This window comes from Syngnathoides biaculeatus, chromosome 6 (assembly GCF_019802595.1).
Source record: "Syngnathoides biaculeatus isolate LvHL_M chromosome 6, ASM1980259v1, whole genome shotgun sequence".
In the NCBI taxonomy this organism is placed as follows: Eukaryota; Metazoa; Chordata; class Actinopteri; order Syngnathiformes; family Syngnathidae; genus Syngnathoides; species Syngnathoides biaculeatus.
Genome location: NC_084645.1, coordinates 29,185,240 through 29,209,705, shown reverse-complemented (window position 1 = coordinate 29,209,705; position 24,466 = coordinate 29,185,240). Strand labels below are relative to the sequence as shown.

The 24,466-nt window shown below is 41.6% G+C and overlaps 2 protein-coding genes across 5 annotated transcripts in view; both read right to left on the bottom strand.

Moving 5' to 3' along the window:
* Nucleotides 1–228: 228 nt before the first annotated feature.
* borcs5 (BLOC-1 related complex subunit 5) lies at nt 229–5,606 on the bottom strand. The gene is made up of 4 exons (XM_061823651.1): nt 4,853–5,606; nt 3,751–3,894; nt 3,440–3,597; nt 229–1,589 (listed from the first exon to the last, which is right to left on the bottom strand). The coding sequence occupies exons 1-4, from the start codon at nt 4,908–4,910 to the stop codon at nt 1,356–1,358; spliced, it is 594 nt and encodes a 197-aa protein (XP_061679635.1). The 5' UTR covers nt 4,911–5,606; the 3' UTR covers nt 229–1,355.
* A 994-nt stretch (nt 5,607–6,600) lies between these two features.
* The window catches only part of smc1b (structural maintenance of chromosomes 1B), a 28,565-nt gene continuing 10,699 nt past the window's right edge, over nt 6,601–24,466 (bottom strand). For 3 of the 4 annotated variants that reach the window (XM_061823500.1, XM_061823499.1, XM_061823498.1), the window contains 24 exons: nt 23,031–23,219; nt 21,659–21,771; nt 21,384–21,587; nt 20,547–20,785; nt 19,070–19,328; nt 18,846–18,986; nt 17,852–17,934; nt 17,234–17,441; nt 16,976–17,161; nt 15,950–16,141; nt 15,731–15,877; nt 12,574–12,711; nt 12,300–12,416; nt 12,081–12,187; nt 11,835–11,976; nt 11,401–11,546; nt 11,134–11,287; nt 10,145–10,243; nt 9,883–10,036; nt 9,228–9,382; nt 9,000–9,151; nt 8,677–8,746; nt 8,099–8,209; nt 6,601–7,169 (listed from right to left, as the gene is read on the bottom strand). In XM_061823500.1, the coding sequence (XP_061679484.1) occupies nt 7,068–7,169; nt 8,099–8,209; nt 8,677–8,746; nt 9,000–9,151; nt 9,228–9,382; nt 9,883–10,036; nt 10,145–10,243; nt 11,134–11,287; nt 11,401–11,546; nt 11,835–11,976; nt 12,081–12,187; nt 12,300–12,416; nt 12,574–12,711; nt 15,731–15,877; nt 15,950–16,141; nt 16,976–17,161; nt 17,234–17,441; nt 17,852–17,934; nt 18,846–18,986; nt 19,070–19,328; nt 20,547–20,785; nt 21,384–21,587; nt 21,659–21,771; nt 23,031–23,205 (3,594 nt within the window). In that variant the 5' untranslated portion in view covers nt 23,206–23,219 and the 3' untranslated portion in view covers nt 6,601–7,067. Of the gene's footprint in view, nt 7,170–8,098; nt 8,210–8,676; nt 8,747–8,999; nt 9,152–9,227; nt 9,383–9,882; nt 10,037–10,144; nt 10,244–11,133; nt 11,288–11,400; nt 11,547–11,834; nt 11,977–12,080; nt 12,188–12,299; nt 12,417–12,573; nt 12,712–15,730; nt 15,878–15,949; nt 16,142–16,975; nt 17,162–17,233; nt 17,442–17,851; nt 17,935–18,845; nt 18,987–19,069; nt 19,329–20,546; nt 20,786–21,383; nt 21,588–21,658; nt 21,772–23,030; nt 23,220–23,900; nt 24,090–24,466 lie in introns of those variants that run through there. The other variant, XM_061823496.1, reaches the window with a different exon arrangement.

Here is a 24,466-nt window from a genome sequence, read left to right as displayed (position 1 = left end):
TGTGGGATTTTTCAATTGCAAAATATGTGCCTTGGCTCTATAAAGGTTGGAAATCACTGGTCTAAAATTCACCGTGTGTGCCACCAGGCAGGGTTACTTCAGGTCAGAAGCGAACACCCAGCCAATCGGAGTTACGCTTTCTTAGTCATGTGACATCACATACTAAGAAAACGTAACTGGATTGGCTGGCTGTGCGGTTCTGACCTGAAGTAACCCTGCCTGGTGGCACAGACGGTGAATTTCCGACAGCGAATTGTAGCCAGTTGAATTGTTAACATTGAAAAGTTACACTGAAATACAACTATTGAAAATGTGATCACTTTACATTTCAGATTCAAATCCTATTTTCTGTGGCATTTCAAATTCAAACCCTGGTGGCACTAATTTAATTCCATATTTGAGTTTTACTCCGAGTGTGTATTTTAAACATTTACGGCCCTCCAAAATCTGAGCTGATTTCTTCACAGTATTAAATTTTTTTTCAATGTTAATTTTAAAAGTTGAGAAAAAAAACTCTTTAGTTGGGGCCACTTGCATCTCAAGGGAACGCTTTATAATGAAAAATATCTTGTCTCAATTTATTCTATGGATGGGTATGGGTGGAGAGACAGGTCAACTATACCCTATGCCATCTAGTAGAAGAGCATTAAAGTGCTCTGCGTATCACTATATGTTGCTGGCATATAAATAGAAACAAAGCTAAATAAATAGCAATTGCCTGATGAATTAAGTCAAATTGGATTCTGATCTCTCGTGCCACAATAATGCGCCGGAGCACTTGTGCCAGAAGCCGTGACAGTGACAACAGAAAGCAAACGTAGAATAAAACGATACTTCTTCGTGGTGGATTTATTTTGGAAATGCAACCTTTGCGACAGAATATTAATTTCTTTTTCATTTGTGACATGCAGCTAAAAATCAGCCACATATATGTTTAATGGCTTTGAGAACAGGATGACTTTGAATCTTAGTAGCATTAGTTGTAGATCTCCGTGCGAAAGAAACTTGATAGGAGGAGACATTAGCACGTTGACAATGGCTGCATTGAAACACTGACATGGGGGCAAATAAAGTCACATTTACCCCCAGCTAGATAGGTAGAAAGAAAATGTATCTGGTCCACACTGGAAGTATCATTTCCTCTTGAGTTAGTCCCCGTGTTTCTGCAGCGTTTAAATCCATTGAGTTGCGAGTTTTTCAGGTTTTTGAGGCATCCAAGCTCATTCACATTCACGTCTGACACTTCCACTGTCACAATTCAGGAGAACCAAATCCTCCCAAGTTCAAGTTCAGTAACGGAATCCGAAATAATGGAAAGAAGCGGTCCCCGCCTCAGTAAGCTCCTCACGACCGGCTTACTTGGTACTAGAGTCCGCGTCGGACCTCATGGCGAAGGGCTCCAGGCGCTCGCTCTCGGGCAGCATGTTGTTGAGCCTCTCCATCAGCGGCACCGTCTGATCGATGCCCATCTGGATGCGGCGCAGGATCATTGACATTTCGTTGACCTTCTGGATCTGCTCTGCGTACTTGGCGTAGCGCTTCTGACGCTCTTGCATGATGCTGAACAGGGTCTCCACCGAGAGGTCCATCTGGAGCACAACCGCAAAGCCGGCCCGTTTAGAAAATACTGAGCTACGCATATGCAAACAGGTCAAAACGGTGCATATTCATATTCTATTAGGAGAGCGATATAAATGGTGGCTGTAGACCAGTGACTTCCAACCCCTGATGGAAATTGTCCAATTTCACTTAATTGGGCAGAAAATAGTACATCTCCATCCACTTCTTTGCCGCTTATCCTCACGAAAGTCGTAGGGAACCTATCTCAGCTGTCAACGGGCAGGAGGTGGGGTACACCCCTGAACTGGTTCCCAGCCAATCGCAGGGCACATCGAGACAGATAACGGTCGCACTCACAATCCCACCTAGGCACAATTTAGAGTGTCCAATTAATGTTACAGGTTTTTGGGATATGGGAGAAAACCGGAGTGCCCGGAGAGAACCCACGCAGGCACGGGGAGAACGTGCAAACTCCACACAGGCGGGTCTGGGATTGAACCCGGAAGCTCAGAACTGTGAGGCCAATGCTTTCCAGCTGACCCACCGTGCCACCTGTGAATTCACATTTTGTCACATTTTTTGGTGGTGTGCCGTGAGATTTTTCTAATGCAATATACAGGATGTGCCTCGGCTAAATAAAGGTTGCAAAACAAAACTGTAGACAACTCCCAAGGTTTTCACGAGTTCTAATATGCAAGTGGCTGAAAGCACAATAGCCCCACCTCGTGGGGAAGTTGATGACTCTCAGCTTTGTCAACTACACGTACATTTTGGCTGAAGCCCACAATTTTCAATCTTTCCACAATTTATTAGGATGTTCTCTTTTTTTTTGCTTTTTACTTAATTCTGTAGTCTACAAACATTCCAAATCTTATTCAAATGATGGCAAATTAATTTTAAAAGAGATTGTAAAACAACAACCAAGTTCCATGTTATATGCAAGTTGTCCATTTAATGGTTTACCTTTTATAATTATGACCATTCTTCTTCGAATGATTATTTCCATCGTGAAGAATGACACTCACTTGAATGAACAGGCATTTTGTGCAAATATACGAAATCACAGTCAAAGCAGAGTATGCTGCGCGCATTTTCAGGAAAGTCAATTAAGCTACACTAACTGGAAAGCTGATTTGGACATGACACAAAAAAAATTTAATGAGGTGTTTTGTGTCACAGCCATTTGTGAACATTCGTCAAGCATTGTGAAAGCAGTTACATAATCTATATCCATTTGAATATTCATCCATCCATTGTCTTCGCCGCTTATCCTCACGAGGGTCGCAAGTAGTGCTGGAGCCTAACCCAGCTGTCAACCGGCCAACCAGTCGCAGGGCACATTGAGACAAACAGTCGCAGTCACAATCACACCTTGGGACAATTTAGAGTGTCCAATTAATGTTGCATGTTTTTTGAGGATGTGGGAGAAAACCCACGCAGGCACGGGGAAAACATGCAAACTCTACACAGGCGGTGCCGGGATTGAACCCAGGTTCTCAGACCACCTGATGGAAACCCAAAAGTTTTTTGAAATTTTCCAAAATTTCAACATGAAGCCCATCTAATTTCATTTTGCCTAGGACATGCAGTTTCTCAAAAAAAAAAAAATTTAAATTATGTATTTTTTTGTTCACCCTTTACTGCATCTTTATATTTTTTTTCTACAGGTGTTAATTTTCACAGTAAGATGGCATATGTCCTGTTTTAACACATTTCATCAGGATTAAATAATAACCTGTTGCTTTGACAACCTATGAGTCATCTCACGTGGTTCCATAACTTTATGTAATCAATTACAATTCCTCACTAAATAATAAAGCGCAACAGTTTTATAAAGCAAGCGATACAGTTTGTTAATGTGGACGCTCGTCCCGCTCACCTCTTTGATGCGCTTGACTAAAGCGTTTTGGTCAAAGGAGACGGCCTCGGCGCACTGGTGCAGGTGGTCCTGGTAGCGGGTGCACAGCTGCAGCACCTGGGCGGGGTCCAGTCTCTCCAGGCACACGCTGCTGGGGGACGTCTGGCCGCTCAACACTCCTGCCGAGCGAGCAAGCGGTGTGTCAGATGAACAAAATTACGGTTAATTCGTGCAGGGAGCCTGACATTGGGTCTGCTCTTGGCTCACTCATGGTGCTGCCTTGAAAAATTGATAATCTCACGTTTTCTAAAATTAAATATCGGGTCACGCACCTTTCAGGAGGGGTTGAAAGGTGGGGATCTCCTGGAGTTTAATGACATCCGGGTCACTGTGGATGTTCCTCATGGACTGCGTCCCCTGAGCCACCACGACAATGTCATCCATCTTTGCCTTCTGCTTAGCCGGAGAGGGAACCACTGCAATGACAACAGTTTATGCTAACAAACGCTGACTGACCCCCCCACCCATCGTCACTTGGTTTGAACCATACAAATAGATGATTGTTAGTTAAAAACCACATTCCACACACCATTAACTGTACACTCTAAATTGCCCCTAGGTGTGATTGTGAGTGCAGCTGTATGTCTCCATGTGCCCTGCGATTGGCTAGCAACCAGTTCAAGGTGTACCCCGCCTCCTGGACGTTGAAAGCTGGGATAGGCTCCAGCACTCCCCGTGACCCTTGTGAGGATAAGCGGTAAAGAAAATGGATGGATGATAAAATGTTATTCAGACATAACTAATTAGGTATTAAGGACCTTGCAGTGAGTGGAAAAATCTAGTGCTCGAACATTTATAAGATTTACCAACACAAAATGCGAACATAAATATTCAGTCATGAACAATTTTGTTGTGGAACAAATTAAGATACTTTAAAGCATTTGTCTGACTCTTTCGGCCTGAGGTACGTCACACCCAGGACTGCTTTCCAGTCAATCACAGGGAACGCAATTGAGACAGAACCACGGGAATCGAACCCAGTGTGCCTAAAATGGAAGGCAGGTGAGTTAACCATTTCATCTGCGACCAACTCAAAAATATTTTAGGCAAAATGTTAACAGTTTCAGGTCTTGAAATTGCCGCTTTGACATTTCAAAACGAAGATTCAAAGGGCACAAGAGAAATGTGCTCTGATCGTTGTTGAAACAACATGGTTGTGAACATCCTCAACTAAAATGTAAACGAGGAGATCAAAATAATAATTCAGGACTAAGTAAAAAAAAAAAAAACACGAAGACTATTCAATACGTTGTATCACGATTTGGACTCCATACTGATGAACAAATGGGTCATATGATCTGACCAAAACTATAGCAATACAAACATTATAATAACACAAATTTGGAGCATGATAATGAAAAGAAATATGTTCACCTGTGGAACTGTAGTCGGAGTGTTTGTGCTCTGCATCTCCACTCTGCTCAGCGCCCATGATGCTAATAGCTACAAGAACTAACGTTGACCGTTCGTTCACTCAACCTAACTATTCAAACGTTAATTTAACTTCGCGAAACACGACCAAATTTGACTTCACGCGGTCCCAGAACACCTTCGAAACGACCACCTCAAAAACGCTACAAGAATGACAACTTAGCTAGCCGGCGAAACCAAACCTAGCGGTTTATTAATAATGACAAAGCAAAGCGGTTACTTCGTTATCTAACACACATTTGTTACCAATGTGCGACTTTCTGTGCATCTCGTTTTTGGGTAACTCTTTAGTTGGGTTAGGAAATGAAGAAGAATGTTAAAGAAAAAAAAAAAAAACGAGGACCCGCAAAATGATGGAACTTCCGTAAATATTGGTCATGTGATGTGTGACGAAACCAACAGCTGATTTTCAAAGGGGACAAAAATATGGCGCGTTCCATTTGCCTACAACAAGAATTAAGACGTTGCCACATTCAGTAATTTTCCCCTGTCATTTAATCATAACTACAAACAACGTACAGTACTTATTTTCGTCCACACAAATATACGTGTCATGATTCCTCTTTTGGAGCTTGGGTGGCTCCTTGTCTCTCCCTCTCCCCGTTTGCCAAGCATCACAACTATCATCAAGCAGCAACGATTGCTGCCTGCATTTAAAGTGTATGGAATGTCTCATTTCTAATGCAAACGATCTTATCTCGACGAAAATATATGTTCAACTGTTCCATAAGATGCATATCCTGTTCCATGTTTTTAGCCCAAAACATATGTGTTTATGACTCAAAGTCCGCGAAATTTGACCTAGTTTCTCTTACCTACAAAAAAAAACGACTCATTTCGTGGGCGGGCCTCTGACGTCACAAATTCTGGGATGGGCTTTTTTGGAATGACGATAAAATGGGATTCTTTTGTATTCACGCGGAAGAAAAACCCACTCGTGTCGAGAATTCCTCAGTGATTGTAAGCGAAAACCAATCCGTAAAAATGATGTATTATTATTTTCATATCAATAAAACTGTGCCAAACAAATATGAGCGTTCATCTGAGTTGACACACTGTGGCGACCCCGAACGGGACAAGCCGAAAGAAAGCAGCATTATATTATTATATTATGACTCATTTGCGAAAATATACCAAATTAGACTACGTTATCGGCTTCTGTGTGCTTTGGTGCAATAATAAGCATTTTACACGCAAAGTAGTTGGCGGGTACCAAATCACTAAATACGTTTGCATAATTTCAAAACAAGACCGAAAATAAAGCTCATATTCTTCACGGTCTCCGTGGGACCCTTCAGAATAACGTTTTCTCCGGGCACTCCGGTTTCCTCCCACAGCCCAAAAACATGCAACATTAATTTGATACTCTAAATTGCCCCTAGGTGTGATTGTGAGTGCGGCTGTTTGTCTCTATGTGCCCTGCCATTGGCTGGCAACCGGTTCAGGCTGTACCCCGCCTCCTGCCCGTTGACAGCTGGGATAGGCTCCAACAGTCCCGCGACCCTTGTGAGGATAAGCGGCTAGGAAAATAGATGCAAGGATCAAGTTCAGAAAAAGACGGTGTGGAGTTGCTATTTAACCACAAGTTGGGTGTTTATACTCGCGTATCATAACCTGTAAAGCTCTCTCACCCTTTTGTGATTTCAGACTATATAAATGAACTTTACTTTATGATAAAAAAAAAAAAAAAATCAGATTGAAAGAATCCTTTATTGTGTATAAAAGCACTACAATTTAACAGGAATCACTAGGTGCAAACTGCACGTTACAATAATATTACAACATTTTGGACAGCTTTTCTGTTTGCGTGGTATAACGGATGACCCAATTAGGCCCCAGTAGGCCAACTGAAGCCAAAATGTGTGTACACAATGGAAACAGGCAACCGAGGATTAAGCGGCTTGGAAAATGGATATAAGAATGAACAGGTGCCAATAATAGCTCAAGTAGCCTCACGTCACTAAAATACATATCTCATAGAGGAGAAACATCTATTTGGAGTCCCAAAGACACTCCCTAAAATCCTTCTCAAACAGGTACATTGCAACTCAAACTCACTTTTTTTGTGTGTGTGTGTGTGTGGGGGGGGGGGGGGGGAGAACAATAGAAGAATGAAGCCAACGTAAGTGAACCGGAGCAACTTTGCGTGTTTGTCATCTCAGGGCATGTCCGTTGCAGGTGGTGTTCCGCCGTTGTCCTCCGGGTCGGCGAAGGGACGCAGGTCCAACGTCAGTATGCGGCTGAACACACAGTTGTCAAACTGTGGTTGAAAAAGAGCAGGACATTGCAGTGATTGATTGCTCCGAAACGAGTTCAGTGGTTGATGCAGGGGTGGGCAAAGTATGACCCACTTGGTTCTGTAATCTGGCCCACAATGTTGACCTTGAGGAAATTTAGGGTTCAGTGTCTTGCCCAAGGAAACTTGGACAGCGGACAACGATAGCAGGGCTTCGAACCGGCAACCCTTGAGATATACTTCAGATGTCAGGCCTTTTTAATCCCCTTAAAATAAATTCATCAAAATGTATTCATTCGTTTCTTAAATATAAAATGTTATGTTTCAATTTAAATCATTGGTTAATTGATTTTCAAATATTTTCCGAGAAAAATACTGGTAAAATTATTTGAAGATATCAGTTTAACCTATTTTATTAACTTTAGTGAATACTCGTTTATTGTCATTTATTAAAATTGAATGAATTATTAGTAAAAAAAAATTATGATTAAAATAAATTGATTCATATATTATACATCCAGGCGGCACTGTGGATCAGCTGGAAAGCGTTGGCCTCACAGTTCTGAGGTCCCGGGTTCAATTCTGGACCCACCTGTGTGGAGTTTGCATGTTCTCCCCGTGCCTGCGTGGGATTTCTCGGGGCGCTCCGGTTTCCTCCCACGTCCCAAAAACATGCAACATTAATTGGACACTCTAAATTGCCCATAGGTGTGCTTGTGAGTGGGGCTGTTTCTCTCGACGTGCCCTGCGATTGGCTGGCAACCTGTCCAGGGTGTACCCCGCCTCCTGCCTGTTGACAGCTGGGATAGGCTCCGGCACGCCCTGCAACCCTCGTGAGGATAAGTGGGTAAGGAAATGGATGGATGGATTTCACATCCACGGCTTCTTGTTAAAAAAACAACTCATCTAAGCGGAAACGTTTGCCAACCCCTGGTATAACTTCATGTTCTTACGTCTGGGTAAACTCCCAACAGGGCGTCGGCTTTGGAGAAAAATTCATCCTTCAGGGAGATGGCGATCACCTGCATTTTCTCTCTAGATTCCTCCCTGATGAAGTCGGTCACCTGGAACCACAAAATTTTTGATTGGTTATTGGATTCAAGCTTGACATTAGAGTAGTTGCAGTCGGCATTTCGCCTGCTCTAACAAAGTTCACGTTCCTTTGACCTCATGATTCTCATTTGGGCTGACATGCACTGTATGCTCAAAGAGCTTATGCAGAAAGTCGTGTGGCTTTCCTAATCAAGTCCAATCGGGATAACCAAACACAGTTGGACTCCAATGACGGTGTAGAACCAGCTCAAGGATGATCAGAAGAAATGAGTATGAGTAGCACAGCAAAGGGTCTGAATACTTATTGCCTGTGTGATCTCAGCTTTTCTTTTTTAATAAATCTGCAAAAATCATGGGGGCTGTCTGTACACTAATGAGTACAAAACAAATGGATGTAAACATCCGTTGTGTGGGCAAACAGCGGCACAATTATGCGACCTTGCTAACAAGCTCCCCTCTTATTATCGGGAAATCCTACCTTCCCAATGTTGGTGTTGTCCAGGGCGGCATCCACCTCGTCCAAAATCAAAAAAGGAGGAGGACGGAAACTGAGGAAGGGAGGAGATTTTTTTCATTTTAGAACAGGGGTGGGCTGATATGCTGAGCACAAGGGCCTATTTGAATCATCCATAAATTGAAAAATTAAAAAAAAAGTGCATGGAAGTTCAGCCGTGACATTATTTCACAAACAACGAGGGTAAGTTTGCTGTTGTATGCTGCTGCTTATTGGACATTAAGACATCCACACACACACACAAGCTTTTGTTCGTAGTGACCAATAGTGTTAGTTAGTCATGCTACCTGTAGATGGCAAACACCAAAGCCAGGGAGGCGATGGCCTTTTCCCCGCCTGACAGATTTTCCATGGAGATATAGCGCTTCCCAGGAGCCACACAGCTGTAGTTGATGCCGCCTAGATATGGCTCCTCCGGATTCTCGGCAGACAGAATGGCCTGAAGCACATTAACTATCTTGTGACGTCGTCATTTGACAGCCTCTCGCCTCGGGGATGCAAAACGGTCTTTTCACCTGAGCGCTGTTGTTGCGGCACATTCTCTTGTATATGCTGTCAATGACACTAGAAACGTGATCGAAGCACTGGCTGAAGAGTTGAAAGCGCTTACTTTGAACTTCTTCAAACTCTTGTTCACATTTTCTGGTAGCAATGGCGCAGGCTTTTAAGGCTGAGTCAGAGAGAGATTCCGCTTTAATGATGACGGTACTCGATAGTATACTGCGGCCTTTTTACAATTGCGCATTTTTTTTTTTTTTTTTTTTTACTGGAACCTTTTTACATATCTGTCATAGAAATTCCCACTATATCACAAAAATCTGTCACGCTCTCACATGTGGCAAAGGTGAGCCACATTTGCCAATGCTCTTTTGAATTTGAGCAATTCCGGTTCCAATTTCAATTCCCATTCAAAACGATTCTTGATTGTGATTCTATTATGGGGCTGGGCCCAAAAATTCTAGTTTCTCAGTTTCGTAGCCCTCCTGAACGATTCTCGATTCTAATTCTTTTAGGTGGCTGGGCCAAAAGAATATGCAAGGTCATACAAACTACATTAAAAATTATCTGGCGTTTACATCGCAGCGTTTCACCTTTTGCTGGTGGGTATGGTACATACAATATTCCACACAATGAACGGTGTTGACTGTATTTTAATAATCCCAAAAGTACCGTCTGTCACGTCCTGTAGCTTGTCCTTCACCTCGCTTAGTTTTTCAAGAGCTTTTAAGTTGGGCGTGGTCGTGTGTTTCAGCTGTTCCTCTACAGAAAAAAGGGACTCCCTCAGCTTCTCCAGGCAGTTGTCCATCTCCTCTGCAGGCAAATTCTAAAAAAAACACAGATGCGCGCGCACACATGCACAAACAAAAATTGTAACAGCATGTTGGTCTTCATGCTAAATATCACTGTTGAAAGAGTAAAGCTGATGTGTCACCCTATACTCGGCCTCCAGGCAAGAGTAGTCAATGACAAGCCGGGCCTCCCTCTCAAAAATGTGCATCGTAGTTGAAGTACTTCCGGACGCTTCGTCCATCTGAAGAGGTTCAAACGCAATTTACATTTCTGTAAATGTATGACATGAACACAATGGCCTCTAGTGTCATTGAGTGGGCATCCGTGGCAGAGTGGAAATGCTGGCGCATTCTGATTTACGTGCTAGCCCAAGGCTTGACACTGTGCACAGGCAGGAGACTCTTGAGGTGCAGATCAGACGTATTCCATTCATAAATACTGTTGGCAAGAAATTATATATGATACACTTCTATCATACAGATCTAGACAGAGTCACTGATGGTGTTGTGGTACACACGCCTGCCTTTGGTGCAGGCAGCGTGGGACCAATTCCCGCTCAGTGATGGTGTCGATATCTGCCCTGCCACTGAATGGCGACCAGTTGAGGGTGTAGTCTGCCTTTCACCCTAGCTGGGATAGGCTCCAGCTTTCCTGCAACCCTTGTGAGGATAAGCGGCTTGAATAGTGACATGACATATCTCGACATATTTTGAACATCTTTTTTTGTATTCATATCATGTAATAATTGATAAGTATGTTTACATACACACATAATACAATTGTCTGTCCATTTGCACATTTTGTTCACATCTCCCCATTCACATTCATATTTAAATGCTTGTTTTTTTTCCACAGACATCATTATTGTTTGCCTGTTCACAAATACTGCAAAAATATATCAAATTATTCAAATCTGTCCATTCACATTCACACATTGTTTAAGCATGTGTCTGTCGATTCAAACATAAACAATACAAACACCAAACACACAATGTAAACATGTCTGTCCATGTGGAAACATACATATTACGGGATATAGTGTATGTCTTTAGTACTTGTCCGGGATTAGAAAGGGACATTGTTGGCACTGATATTTATCTTATTAATGCAGATGTTAAGATGTGTTGATACCTGAATTTGGCTGATTTCATTCAGATCACCTGACAGCATAATGATTGGTAGACCCTCGATCTTGCAGGCCAGGAGCAAGTTGTGTCGGGCTAAACGTTTTTGCTCCAGGATGCTCTCCGCATTCATTACATCTCGCTGACGTTTTACCAAGTCTCTGAGCGGAAAAACACATTATTTCAGGTGAGAATTCACACACCGTGGACTTAATAAATCAAAACAGGAGCAGCAGTGTTGGCATTCGTTCTTCTTCATCAATGTGTGTTTCACCTGTTAATCTCTTGGAGGCACAGGATTTTCTCCTCCAGCTCACTTTTGGCAGTCGCTACCTGGCTTTTCTTTGCCAGTAGCTGGTTCTTCATCTCTTGTAGTTTGTTGTCATTTGTTTCAACAGCCACCAGCAGCTTCTCCTCGTCCTGAAAGGTGAGATGACAGATGATACAAAATACGCATTTATACTTACCCAGGAGCTGGTCACTATCACTACCATGACTTAAAATTCAAGGTTCCAGCACCCATTTGCAGCTCTGCATTAGGTATCACTGTATAAAAATATTGTACAAATAAAAATAGCGAGACCACGAAGCAACAACCATCATATTGGGGACAATTACTGTGATGGATTACTGTATCATTGTATCATCAAATCACATAGTCTGAAGCGTAAAATGATTTATGCTGTATTACAGTATATCCATGGTAACCTTTCTTTTGTCTGCCATGTTGCTTTCTTCCTTGTCGATAGACGCCTGCGTTTCACTGAGCTTCTCCTTGTGCTTCTCGACTTGCTCTTGTTCATACTCAATCTTGGCATTCAACCGAGTGCATTGGTTATCAAATTCCAAGCTGAAAGTATTTGCAGTACATTCCAAATTCCAAATGATGTGCTATCCAAAAATGTACAGCAAGTGTGAAAAGGTAAATCTTAGTGAGTGTCATATTAGTCATACCACTTCCTGTCGTGTTCTTCCTGAAGTTTTAACTGGTCCTGCTCATACATTCTGATATTGTCCACGCCAATCCCGGCACAAAAGTCAGCAAACACCATGTCCTCTGTCTGGAGAAGCATTTTTCTTTTTGTAACTATAAAATATCCCGCTCAGTTGTCCGAAAACTATGAAGGAGAATAAACCTTTCATTGATGTTTAGTTGCATGAAAAGTATGATACCTGCTCAATCTGGCTTTTGAGGTTCGTCATTGTAGCTTCCTTCGCCTCCACACTCTCCAGCTGCATTTGGATATTGGAGTCCACGTTGACCAGTTCACTCTCCATACGAGAAATGTCCTGGAATCAATTTACAGGAAACAACAATTGGTCACAACGCTGTCCATCCGAAACAATAAAAATAATGACCAAAGCTATCAAGCATGCAACAGCAACAGGTATGACCATAACCACTGACGATAATTTTTATTTTTTTTTCCAATAAAGAACATCTTACCCCCTGGCATTTCGGGATGCTTTTCTTCCTTAGGTTATCTAGATCATTTTTGGAATATTTCAAACGGGTCTGTGCACCCTTGGCCTGTGCAATGATTTGATTAAGGTCCGACTCCTTCCGCTTGAGCCTCATCAAATCCTGCAACACAACAGACAACGTAAGCCTTAAGATCTTGTTTCCATCAATGGTTCTGCAACTAGGGACCTGAGACCTACGGAAGTCAGCGAGCCTTAGCTTGAGTTTTCCTCAAATAATTTCCAATAAATTATTATGTTGTTAGCCATCCTGAAGTTCGACTATTGGTTTAGGGCTCCTCAGTCTCGAACTAAGCCTACTCAATGGACCTTTCCGAACTGTCAATCACTCGTACAATAATAGCCAATCAAATAATAGACAATGCGGCTACACTGTCTTAACCCCTGGCTTGACACGCCGCTGCCGCCATGTTGTCCCATAAGCAATACTGGTTGTCAGTTGCGTGCAATTGGAAAAGTTAATGTTATGAAGAAAATAATCCTCAGAAACGCTTGGGGAACGTGCAATTCTGATGAAAGATACCCTGCTAGGTTACAAGGGGCTTAATATATTTTCTAAAGCCTAAAACAGTTGACGAAGTGTCTACGATGGATTAAAGCTTGCGGAAGAGACGCACATACAACTAAATGTGAACAATATCAACAAACACAAGGTTGTATGTTCGAAGGTAAGTGAGGGAGAAGTATCTTCTCTGAGTTTGATTGAATTATTATCAGTGATTTATACATTGCAGGAGAACAACTTTCACTTTGTTAGTGTATCACTGACCTGCTGAATGAAGTGTGTAATGTTTTCTGTCAAAGAGTCGGGTTAATAATATGTAAATACGCAATGTCATGCAAGAGAAATGTCTATTTGCCTATTTGGATCACATCAGACTTTTAAGACAGAACACTGGGTTCCATTACGAGCCAAGTCAAACTTTTTCATCGACTGACAACGGTACTGACTGAGTTATTCACCATTGTTTAAATGCACATGTAGAAAATCAAACCCAACTCACTTATAAAGACTACAATGATATTACTCGTGATCTTTCCAAGTAAATAGTACTCACCCTGCTTTACATGCGCAGTACGTTCCACTATTTTATCATGTTGGATTTCAATGTGAAGTTTGTGAGGCATTAAACTTTTTTTGTATCGATTGCCAACTTTTCACTGTAACTCTGACATTGCATCCTGCTCCGTCCAAAAATATTAATTTCGTGTACATATCCTTGGGGGAAATAGTTGAGACCTCTCTGTCGAACTCTCCTGAACAAGTCTGACGCTTTTAGCAAAAAAACATACTGCAATATTATCTGGAATACGCGACTTCAAACCTGTTCTGTTTAGTCGCCATTTTGGAAGCTTGTGGGACATGGCAACTGTAGCGAAGGGGGCGGCGCTTAAGACTGAACAGAAGAACCGCTCAACTCTGTTCCCCCAACTAGCTCGCAGTGCCCTCTTAGTCAGATGATTCAATTTCATCCTCTCCTTCCAACGTGGATCTCGCAACAGTAAACCCAACACCTTATCCCTCATTTTCTTAGCCCACTCTACCCCTGCAGAATACAAAACTATCCTCCCTTCTTGATTCCTATGGAAGTTATGGGTATATGTATAAGTTATGTTTAATTGCCAATTGACCCCTCCGTGGATATTGCGCAATCCGCGTCACTGACCAATCAGAGGCCAGAGATCTGCATAAACCAAAGCCCGTTTTTGCTCCCGCCATTTTCTCAGTCAACATTGCATGGTCCAGTATAGGTTTAGTTAGCGTTTTATCGCGTATTTGGGTTATTTAACAAAAAATATGGTTAAGAGGTGTAGTCACGGACTTTGTAATAGTGACGACAGGTATCCTGAAAGGCTAGTTGGTGGAGTTCGATTCGTACCCTTTCCAAAACCGAAGACCCAATACGAAAAATGTCTTCGATGGATCAAACTTTGTGGAAGACCACATCATCAACTAAATCCATCTAATATCAACCGGAACACATATGTTTGCACGAAGGTATGCCCTATATTTGATTTTCAATACATGTCTCGTATAAATGAATTAGAAGTTCTTCGCTAGCATAACACTGCTGCGTGTGAACGATTGACACACTTATTCTTTGTTGAGCGATATTTAGCGATGATCAGTCTGCACAAACGTATTGATTTCTTGCTGGCTCGCGGCCGAAGCTTAACCAGACTGTGTTTGCACGAAGATATGCCATAAATTTGATTTTTAATACACGTCTCGTATAAATGAATGAGACGTTCTCCGCTAGCATAACATTGCTACGTGTGAACGATTGACACACTTATTCTTTGTTGAGCGATATTTAGCGATGATCGGACTGCACAAACGCATGGATTTCTTGCTTGCTCGCGACCGAAGTTTAACCAGACTGTGTTTGCACGAAGATATGCCCTATATTTGATTTTTAATACGCGTCTCGTATAAATGAATGAGACGTTCTCCGCTAGCATAACACCGCTACGTGTGAACGATTGACACACTTATTCTTTGTTGAGCGATATTTAGCGATGATCGGACTGCGCAAACGTATTGATTTCTTGCTGGCTCGCGGCCGAAGCTTAACCAGACTGTGTTTGCACGAAGATATGCCCTAAATTTGATTTTTAATATGCGTCTCGTGTAAATGAATGAGACGTTCTCCGCTAGCATAACATTGCTACGTGAATTGAATGAAATCAGAAGCATGGCGTCTCTCTCAATTAAGAATGTATTGTATTTAGAATCTATAATATATCGTTGATTCGAATGAAATCAGAAGCATGGAGTCTGTCTCAGTTCAGATTGTATTGTATTGTATTTGCCATTTTTACTGTTTGTCTTACGTCAGCGCACGTGGAGTGACGTCACTTCAGGAGGCGTGGTTAAGTGCCCTGTACGGAGGGGTCAATTGGGCGGGCCTTGAAAAAATTCTTCCCTTTAATTTTGAGAACTCTGACTGTAACTGAATTTGCGACTTCCACCCATGCATTTTCCAACCGGCTTAACCTCACAAAGTGTCGTAGGATTGCTGGATTCTATCCCAGCTAACTTGGTGTGAATGTTGGACTACACCCTGAGCTGGTCGCCAGTCAGTCGCTACATTAATGAATTAAAAATACAAATGACTTACACGTAGCTCATCAGTCAACTCGTCTTTTTTACGCTTCAGCCTGGTGACATCCTTGTCATCCCAGCAGCGAGCTTTGGTGCGCAGGTCACTGGAGCCTCCAGAGATCACACCGGACTTTGAAAACAGGGTCCCATCCAGAGATATGGTCTATAGCAAACAATTTGAGATCTGAACAGTCCATCATGTCCATTTCCTGCACCCATCTGAACAAAGTGTTACCTTAAAGCGCTCCTTCCCATCAAAGGCGAAGCTCTTGGCCTCTTTAATGGTCTCACACACCAGCGAGTTGCCACACACAAACTGCACCACTCTCTTCAGCTGTGGTATGTTTGTAGTTGCATTGATGAGCACAACATCTACCACCATCCTGACGCCTGGTATATTCCTCAGTCGTTCGTTCAGGGGGGTCACCTGATAATGTGAGCTGATGGTTAATCACACAGCCCCAGCCACTTTCGCACAGTGGCCAAGTAAGTAATGTTTTAAGAAGCCAGTGTTTTCTCTGTTAATAAAAGTTGGAGGTGATTGCCTCTGCCAAGTTTTCGGGGTATCTCCAAGTCCAAAGAATATGGCATTAAAACTATTATCTGACAACATATGCACTAGCTGGGTGTCATCATAAACTGCAATTACAGTATCGCACCAACAGGTCGGCGCTATTTCAGAAATGGTTGAAAGTCGCTCTTAAACGGACAAAGAAGAGAAAAGCCACAAAGATCCAAAATGCAAATGTGTAAAATGAAATGACATTTTTGCATTTTCCAACAGGGTAAATATGATTTAATTGAGAATCAAGCATCTCTTTTCCTCAGTTTAAAAAGTACATTAGCCAAACATTAAATTCTGTGTTTTGACTTTTCAGAGATGTTCTTAAAAAAAAGCAAGCCAAACTAGTGGAGAAGGCATGCAGGTAAAAAAAAAGTACAGATAATTATCAGCAAAATTAAATATAAAGAGAAATCAAATTTGAATTTACGCTTGAGATAAGAAGTGGTCATTTGTCATAGCTGAAAGTAGTAAGCCTCAAGAATTGGCGTGTGCAGTGAGGGCGAATGTCAAGCCAATACATGGAGGCCAAGTGTGGGGATTCAGTAGCGCAGAACTCACGTTGTAGTAATGCTAATCTGTCGTTCATAAAGCAACGTTAGAATGGCCACTTCTATCTTAGCTTTCCATTTTATTTCGAAAACACACCCAGTGACCATACAGATGAAACTGGTTCAGACAGGTTATTCAAGCACTTACATCTAAGTCGCGGACAGGCAGGAATGTCTCACGCTCAGCCAACTCCTCCTTGAGGAAATTGATGCAGGCTTGGGCCACGTCTTCTGTCGACACCACAATGGCCTTCAAGAAATGGCCAAACACTTTCGTGACGGCCAGCTGATACCTCTTGTGAATGGGGCTGCACAAGTCACACAGGCGGCCGTACTGGGACAGGAAACACTTGACGTATTAATCCAGTTTAGGTTTCTGTAAATGTCATCGTCGCGCATCTCTTACCACTGCGTCTGGGAAACGCTTACGCATCTTGTCCAGAATATCTTTGCGCCGCAGCTGACGTTTGCTCTCCTGGCTGTCCAGGCGGGCATCCCCCAGCTGCTCCAGCACCTGGTTCAGCTCCTTGTTCACCTGGGCGGTGCGCTCTCTGCCACCCTGTAACTCTGCCTCCAAACTCTCCTTCTTCTGATGGAACTCGTCAAGGGATGACCTTCAAACGAACACATGGGGACTACACTTTATTGATGCCAGCAAAAAGTGTAAACGTAATATTGTAGCCACGCCAATTTTCCATTCACCATTTGCAAATTCACATAATTGCTTTTTTTTCTTGTACAAGCCATTGTCTGACATTAACTTTCTTGGTAGCAAAGGCTACCAAAAAGCTACAGGTGTGGCGTAAATAAATATCACCAAATCTAATTAAAAGAATGTAAAAAATTGCGCAACTTCAACATTGAACTGTCACCCGTCATTCTGGTCATTCTTTCCACTATTCTGTCCATTACTCTCAAATTTTCCATCTTGGTGCCAGCTTTGATCCATAAGTCTCGCAGATAGTAGTTAATTGGGAGGTCTACAGAATTTTCTTATGTGGTGCATGGTAAGTAGATGACATACTTGCAGGCCTCGACATACTCTTCAAGTTTTTCTGCTCTGCGGGTCAAATCAGCCAGCTGCGTCTTGTAATTCTTGATGCAAGCCTACAGCAGAGGAGTTGGTATCACCATTAAGTACATTTGAGACTTCCCCATTTCCCTGTGAAGAATTAGATATTTTCCATTCAACTTCAAGTTCATTGTTTTGTAGTTTTTACACCCTTACTATAGGTTTGAAAACTCTTAGGTTTGCTAAAAAAATATGTATCTTTATTCATCTATTTATGCCAGTGAGGCACAATGACAGACAGAACAAAAAAATCCTCTTCTTTTAGATGGCAGGAAGTTCATACAGTGATTAATCTATCCATTTTTGGTGACATTTACTTTTCTTGGTGTGCCGTGGTATTTTTCAATTGTAAAATATGTGCCTTGGCTCTATCAAGGTTGGAAATCACTGTCGTAGTGGATTGATCATTGACCATGAATTAAGATATTTTAATTGACAGTCTCATCGGGGGATGAGCTTCACTGTCTCAGAAACTTTAAATCAGATAGGTACTTTATTTTACTTTTTTATTTTAAAAACATCCTGTGGACAGCTCACCTTAGTAATTTCTGCTACAGTGGCTTGCTTTCTAGCGTTGTTAAACATATTGCGCTGCAGAACTGCGACATTACAAGCATTTTCACCACACTACTTGGAATCTTGTAAACAGTACTCATCCATCCGACTGTTTCCCTTTTTTAATTTATTATCTACAGTTTGTCTATATTTGTTAGTATGAAAAACAATTTGGACTTAAATATTGGGTTGTTTGTGGGTTGTCTACCTACATGAGGTGAAAAGAGAGGAAAAAAAACTAGAGTCAAAAGCTAAAGGACTGCATTCCAAAAATGCTTGCGAGAAAGAGGTCATGTAAGGCATTCCCAAGACAAATAAACTAGTTACTGTACATACCCGTCCAGTGGGTATTTTAAAATACAATTTGATACAATTTCCAATGTGTCATTACTTCAACGTCCTTTCGTTTGCGCTGGTCAAACGCGATCTGATCGTAGTGTGCCTTGACATCCCTGTGCATCTTCTCGGCTTCCACACACATCATCGCACTCTGCTTCCTGGCAAACTCCTTGAGCTCCTTGTAGTGCTCTCTCTACCGAGCAAATTCATCAAAAAGACACTCAACAACTTGACTATGCCTTTACAAGACCTGAAGTTCTTTTAACACACGCTCACCTGGCTTTCATCCAGCTCGACATCCCTGCCCTGGGACATTCTCTGCTCCAGAAATTGTCCTTCATAGACCCGCCAAGCCTTCTCCACGTCCTCTTTCTCCTGCAGGACCTCGCCAAGCTCCTGCTCTATCCGCGCCAAGACTTTCTGGCTCTTTGTCACTGATGCTCGAAGCTCATTTATTTTCTTGAGATGATGGGAGGTGTTTACTTTGGCTCTGACAAAGTGAGAGCGAGACTGGGACAGGATGCGCTCCTGGGAGCTAGACACGAAGGTGGATGAGATGGAGTTATTTTTGGTTCATCGAAACAATTGGGGCTGTGTTCACAAACAAACCCCCTTCACGTGAGGCTCATCAATTGTATTAGCTAGCATATTAGGTAAATAACACCACACTGACAGGACATCACACATGGGCAAATGAAACTGCACACTCGCACTCAGACAAGTCGTTAAACGTAACTTTTGGATTTCTCCCCTTAATAATAAACTGATTAACCGAAATGAAACTTTTTGGCCAAAACTGAGAACTGAAATTGAGGAAACAAAAAAAAACTGAAAACCAAACATAACTATGCTAATTATTAGTACATTAATTTATGGTTATGAGTGCAGATCTCCCACCCCAAAGAAATTTATTCCCAGAAGACTTTGTCTGAATTTCCACATTTTTAAATTATGTGAACATTACCACTGGTCAGTTCTTGTAGTCTGTTTTTAAATAGGATCAACATAATTCCGCAGAAATGGGGTTTGAATACTGGCCCCATCTGTGTGGAGTTTGAATGTTCTCCCGTGCCAGCGTGGGTTTTCTCCGGGCACTCCGGTTTCCTCCCACATCCTAAAAACATTCACTAATTGGAGATTCTAAATTCCCCGTATGTGTGATTGGCTTTTTGTCTCTTTGTGCCCTGCGATTGGCTTGCAACCAGTTCCGAGGTACCCCGCCTCCTGGCCAATGACAGCTCGGATAGGCTCCAAAACTCCCGCGACCCTCGTGAGGATTAGCAGCTCAGAAAATTGATGGCTGTATAATTCAAACTTTTTGATTGCACGCCACAAAAAGCAGTCAAAAAACACCAGTGACATTTTTGTTTGTTGGTCTACCGTGAGATTTTCCAATTGCAAAATATGTGCCTTTGCTCCATATAGGTTAGACACAATTTATATAGTTCACCCCATGTATCCATATTATAAAATGCTCCCATTATTTCGTGGGTGAGGGCTAATATCCACCCATCCAGCTATTTTCTGAGCTGCTTATTCTCAAGTGGGTCGCAGGTTACAGAAGACCTGGAGCCTATCCCAGCTGGCTTCAGGCAAAAGGCAGACTACTCCCTGAATTGGTCATCAGTCAGTGACAGAGCAGATATCACCATCAGTGACTTTGCTGATATAATTTCCAAAATTGTAAAAAAAAAAAGAAAAAAAAAAAAGCTACAAATGGGTGAATCTGACCACAAAATACATGCAAATCTACCGGATCTCTTTCTCCAAGAGCTGTTGCTCCCTGATGAGGCGTCCATGCTCCTTTTTAAGGGTTTTCACAGTCTGCTCACAGTCCTGCAGAGAAGCACTCTGAGTCGTGACAGCCCCCTGCTTGTCGCTCAGAGTGTCGCTGGTATGCTCAATGGCCTTCTCATTAAAATAGAGCTCTGCTAGGCTCAGCTGCATGCGCTTTTGTTGAATGTCATCCACCAGATCCTGGTACTTCTGGGCCTGACAAGGGAAAAGAAAATATTTTCATCATGCCTGACTATAATAGAAATGTCATCAGGGTTCAAGTGTTTATTGTTGATTACTACTTGTCACTTACATGCTTGGGAACTCTCAACCAGTCATTTTATCAGAATTATCACACTACTAGTAACTTTAATTATTCAATTGCATCATTTGCACAATTGCTATGGTATCCGTGTTTCCACATTACTGGTACTTCTCCATTGCTCATTGACTCTCCATACTTGTGTTTTTACGTCCTAAATGTATACGTATTTTGTGATAGTGGTTTGTTTGCAGTGGTACGAGGTACATACTAGAGGGCTCCAACTGCCCCAGACAAATTCCTTGTGTGTTTTCTAATACTTGATCAATGCAGATGATTTTGATTCTTCTTCTACACATACCATGTACAAAACTAGAGGAGCAAAAGTTTGCCCTCCCCTGCATTGAAAAGTCTCACCTTATTTATTATAGCGGCCTGACTCTGGCCGTGATGTCACAACAAAAGCAAATAAATGTCATTCCCTATTTTTTGGGAACGAGGAAAACAAAAATCTAACCACAGTACAGAACTAACTTGCCCAACGCTCCACACCTCTAATTTCTCATGATAGATCTGCTTTTTCTCGACAGCTGTTGATTTCTTCTTGTTGAACTGAAAATGCAAGTCTTCCTTGGCCTTCTGCATGGCTTGCTTCTTCTGGTTGTACTCGTCTGCAAACTCTTTGGACTGACTGATCAGCTCAAACATCTTGGTCCGCTCCTTAGGATTTTTCAAAGCCATGGACTCCACTGCTCCCTGGTGACGAATGCGGGAACAACATGATCACAAAATGCACCAATAAAATTGACCATATCAAAAAATTCTACCTGGAACACGAGACAGTTTTGAGCTTTTGTGATGATGCTGATCTTGGCCAGCTCCTCAGTGTAGTGGTTGTGAGTAACTTGGTTGCCATTGATGAGATACTCGGAGGAGTCACCTGAAAGCATGGAGTACCAAATAGAAGTGATTCTATTTGAAAGAAAATGTTTCAAATTTCCTCAACGTGAGGCACACTCACATCAACATTTTATTTGTTAATTATTATTTTTTGCAACAAATATCCACAATTCACACACACAAATTAAAAAAAACTTTATTGGCAGACATTTTAGGCACATCTAGCATGGGTGTAAAAGTCAAGTTTGTTTCACCCTAATTTAATCTCAAATGCGCCACACCAGAAAACTTCACCTAATAAACTATCAGTAATGACAAATGCCCTTTTTTTATGAAATAATTATAAAAACATTTGGAAAATATCCATATTTAATATCACCTTGTTACGAATCTTATTTAAAATCATGAGCCATCTGAAATTTGTGAAAGAATGAAAAATGAGTGCAATCTCAATATTAATCTGTTTTCATTTATGCATGTGCAATTCAGATCACAGTGGATCTATGTACTGTATGCAGCTTTTAAAAACCTATTCATAATCTAGAAATCATTTTGAATTTACATACATTTAAAAATAAATTTAGCCCAGTAGCTTGTTGTAAAAGATGGTATATTTTAGCTAAAAAAAAAAAAAAATTATCCCCATTAACAATTAGCTGTCCATCTCAATTTATTATCGTGCATCTAATCAATGTGTGTCTGGGGGGGGCTGTCAAAATGTCAATTTTATTACAATAAAAATATAAAGATACTGATGGCTTTCCAACAACTGTCCAAGTGCCCTAAACATTTGGGGGCTGGTCTGCGCAGCGACAAATACCTAGAAGGAAAACTCCATCTGCTGCCCTGGCCTGTATCAAATGAGCTTGTACATCTCACTAAAGAAGTGACTTACTGCGTTTCCGTGTCAGGGGTCACCAGAGAGTCACTCGCATGATTTGATTTAGTTTTTACACCTGATGCTCTTCGTGATGCAACATCTTTTTTTAAATCGGGGCATAGGAGTGGCAGCGACTAGCGGTTGGTGGACTGACTGGGAATCAAATCTACGGTGTGCATTAAAGGCAGCAGGATGTACCGCTATATTCTGGCACTAAAACGTTAAAAAACATATCCAAAGTAGTTTCAGAAACTCCTTTAAAGTGGACATTTGCACATGAAACTAGCAAATAACATACAATGACGGCAGATGAATGGGTGAAAATTCCCACGGATGCAGAACAAGACACCTTTTATTTTCCAGTTTTCACATCCTGTTGGTCAAAATACCAAACACTTCAAAAGTGAAAATATGCTGACCAGAGAAGCTCCGAGAGAAGACGATCTCCTGGTCCTGGTCGTGGTGATAGAACATGGCGACGCAGGTCCTCTTTGACACTGGCTCCCCAATGTGGGCTCCATGGATCAGATCCCTCAGATGCTTCACCCGCAGAGAGCTCGCCCGCTCCCCCATGGCGAAACTTATCGCCTCCATCACGTTGGACTTACCTGGTTTTAGGAGTAACATATTTGGTAACAACGAATGTTAAGCAGGAAATATTGACTTCTTCTCCAATTAATTAGAATACCTTTGATGTCAATTACAGTGCTACAATCAGATGTTCACAATTTAAAAAGATTTTAGTACTAATCTAAGCATTCAAAATTGATTTGTGGAAGCAAAGAAATTTTTTTTCCAAGACAAACACGAATTTTAGACACTTATGTTATACTTAGTTTACACATTCTTTTAAGATATAGTTATACCTATTATCAGTGCAGATAAATATATTGGGAGAGTGACTTGAGTGTTATGAACAACATTATGCTGCTAAAATACATTAGAATGCCTTTTTTGAACCCCCCCCCCTATGAATGGATTAGATGAAGATAATCAGCCTTTTCCTAGTGAGCAACCAGTTATCTATGTAAGTTAGCATGAAAATGTTAACCTCGAACGTCCATGTTTTAAAAAGGTGAACTTTTTCAGGAGGAGGTCCCTTTTTTACCATTTCTGAGTACGTTCACATTAGATTTACATATTCTATTAAGGGATAATTGCCGTTAAGTTGCAAATAAATGTATCAAGATCACCCTATGTGGTGTATTAACAAGAATTAGCATCGCCCATAAAATAGCTAGCAAATCCTAATACCTTGGCTAGTTTAAACATATATTTACGTGACTTACCAGAGCCATTGGGTCCAATAACACAGTTAAACTGCATGAACGGACCAATAACTTGCTTTCCTCGCCACGTCTTGAAGTTTTCAACCACAATTTGTCTGAGGTAACCCATTGTTAACTTGAAATATGGTCAGCAAGACCAAATTTAGCCTGTGGACTTTCAAAAAAATCGGCAACGACCTTATTTGGGACTGGCGGGAAAGGTCCTGAAGGGTTAAAAAAAAAAAAAAAAAAACTATCTGTACTGTACTTCCATGAACATGTACAATAAGATAGTTTTGGACAGGGAAAGGTCATGGAAGAGCTATAAATCTCCAAGGTAATAAAGATATACAGTAGCTATATGTATAGTTAGAACTATCCATTTTATATGTATATAAATAAAAGTATACACTGATGTAATTTATAGCTGGTTCAGGGTGTCAAGTTCAGAAGGAGCTACATTGTATCTTTGTAGACCAAGAGAAAGCCCATGACAAAGTACCAAGAGAGGAACTGTATTACTGCATGCACAAGTCCGGTGTGGCGGTGAAATATGTTAGAATAGTACAGGACATGTGTGAGGGCAG

Coding starts and splice junctions, on each gene's coding strand:
- borcs5 (XM_061823651.1), bottom strand. CDS start 4,910: ATGGGCGCTGAGCAGAGTGGAGATGCAGAGCACAAACACTCCGACTAC. Junction 3,598..3,750: donor CTTTCAACCCCTCCTGAAAG/GTGCGTGACCCG, acceptor CTCGCTCGGCAG/GAGTGTTGAGCGGCCAGACG. Junction 1,590..3,439: donor TAGTCAAGCGCATCAAAGAG/GTGAGCGGGACG, acceptor GTTGTGCTCCAG/ATGGACCTCTCGGTGGAGAC.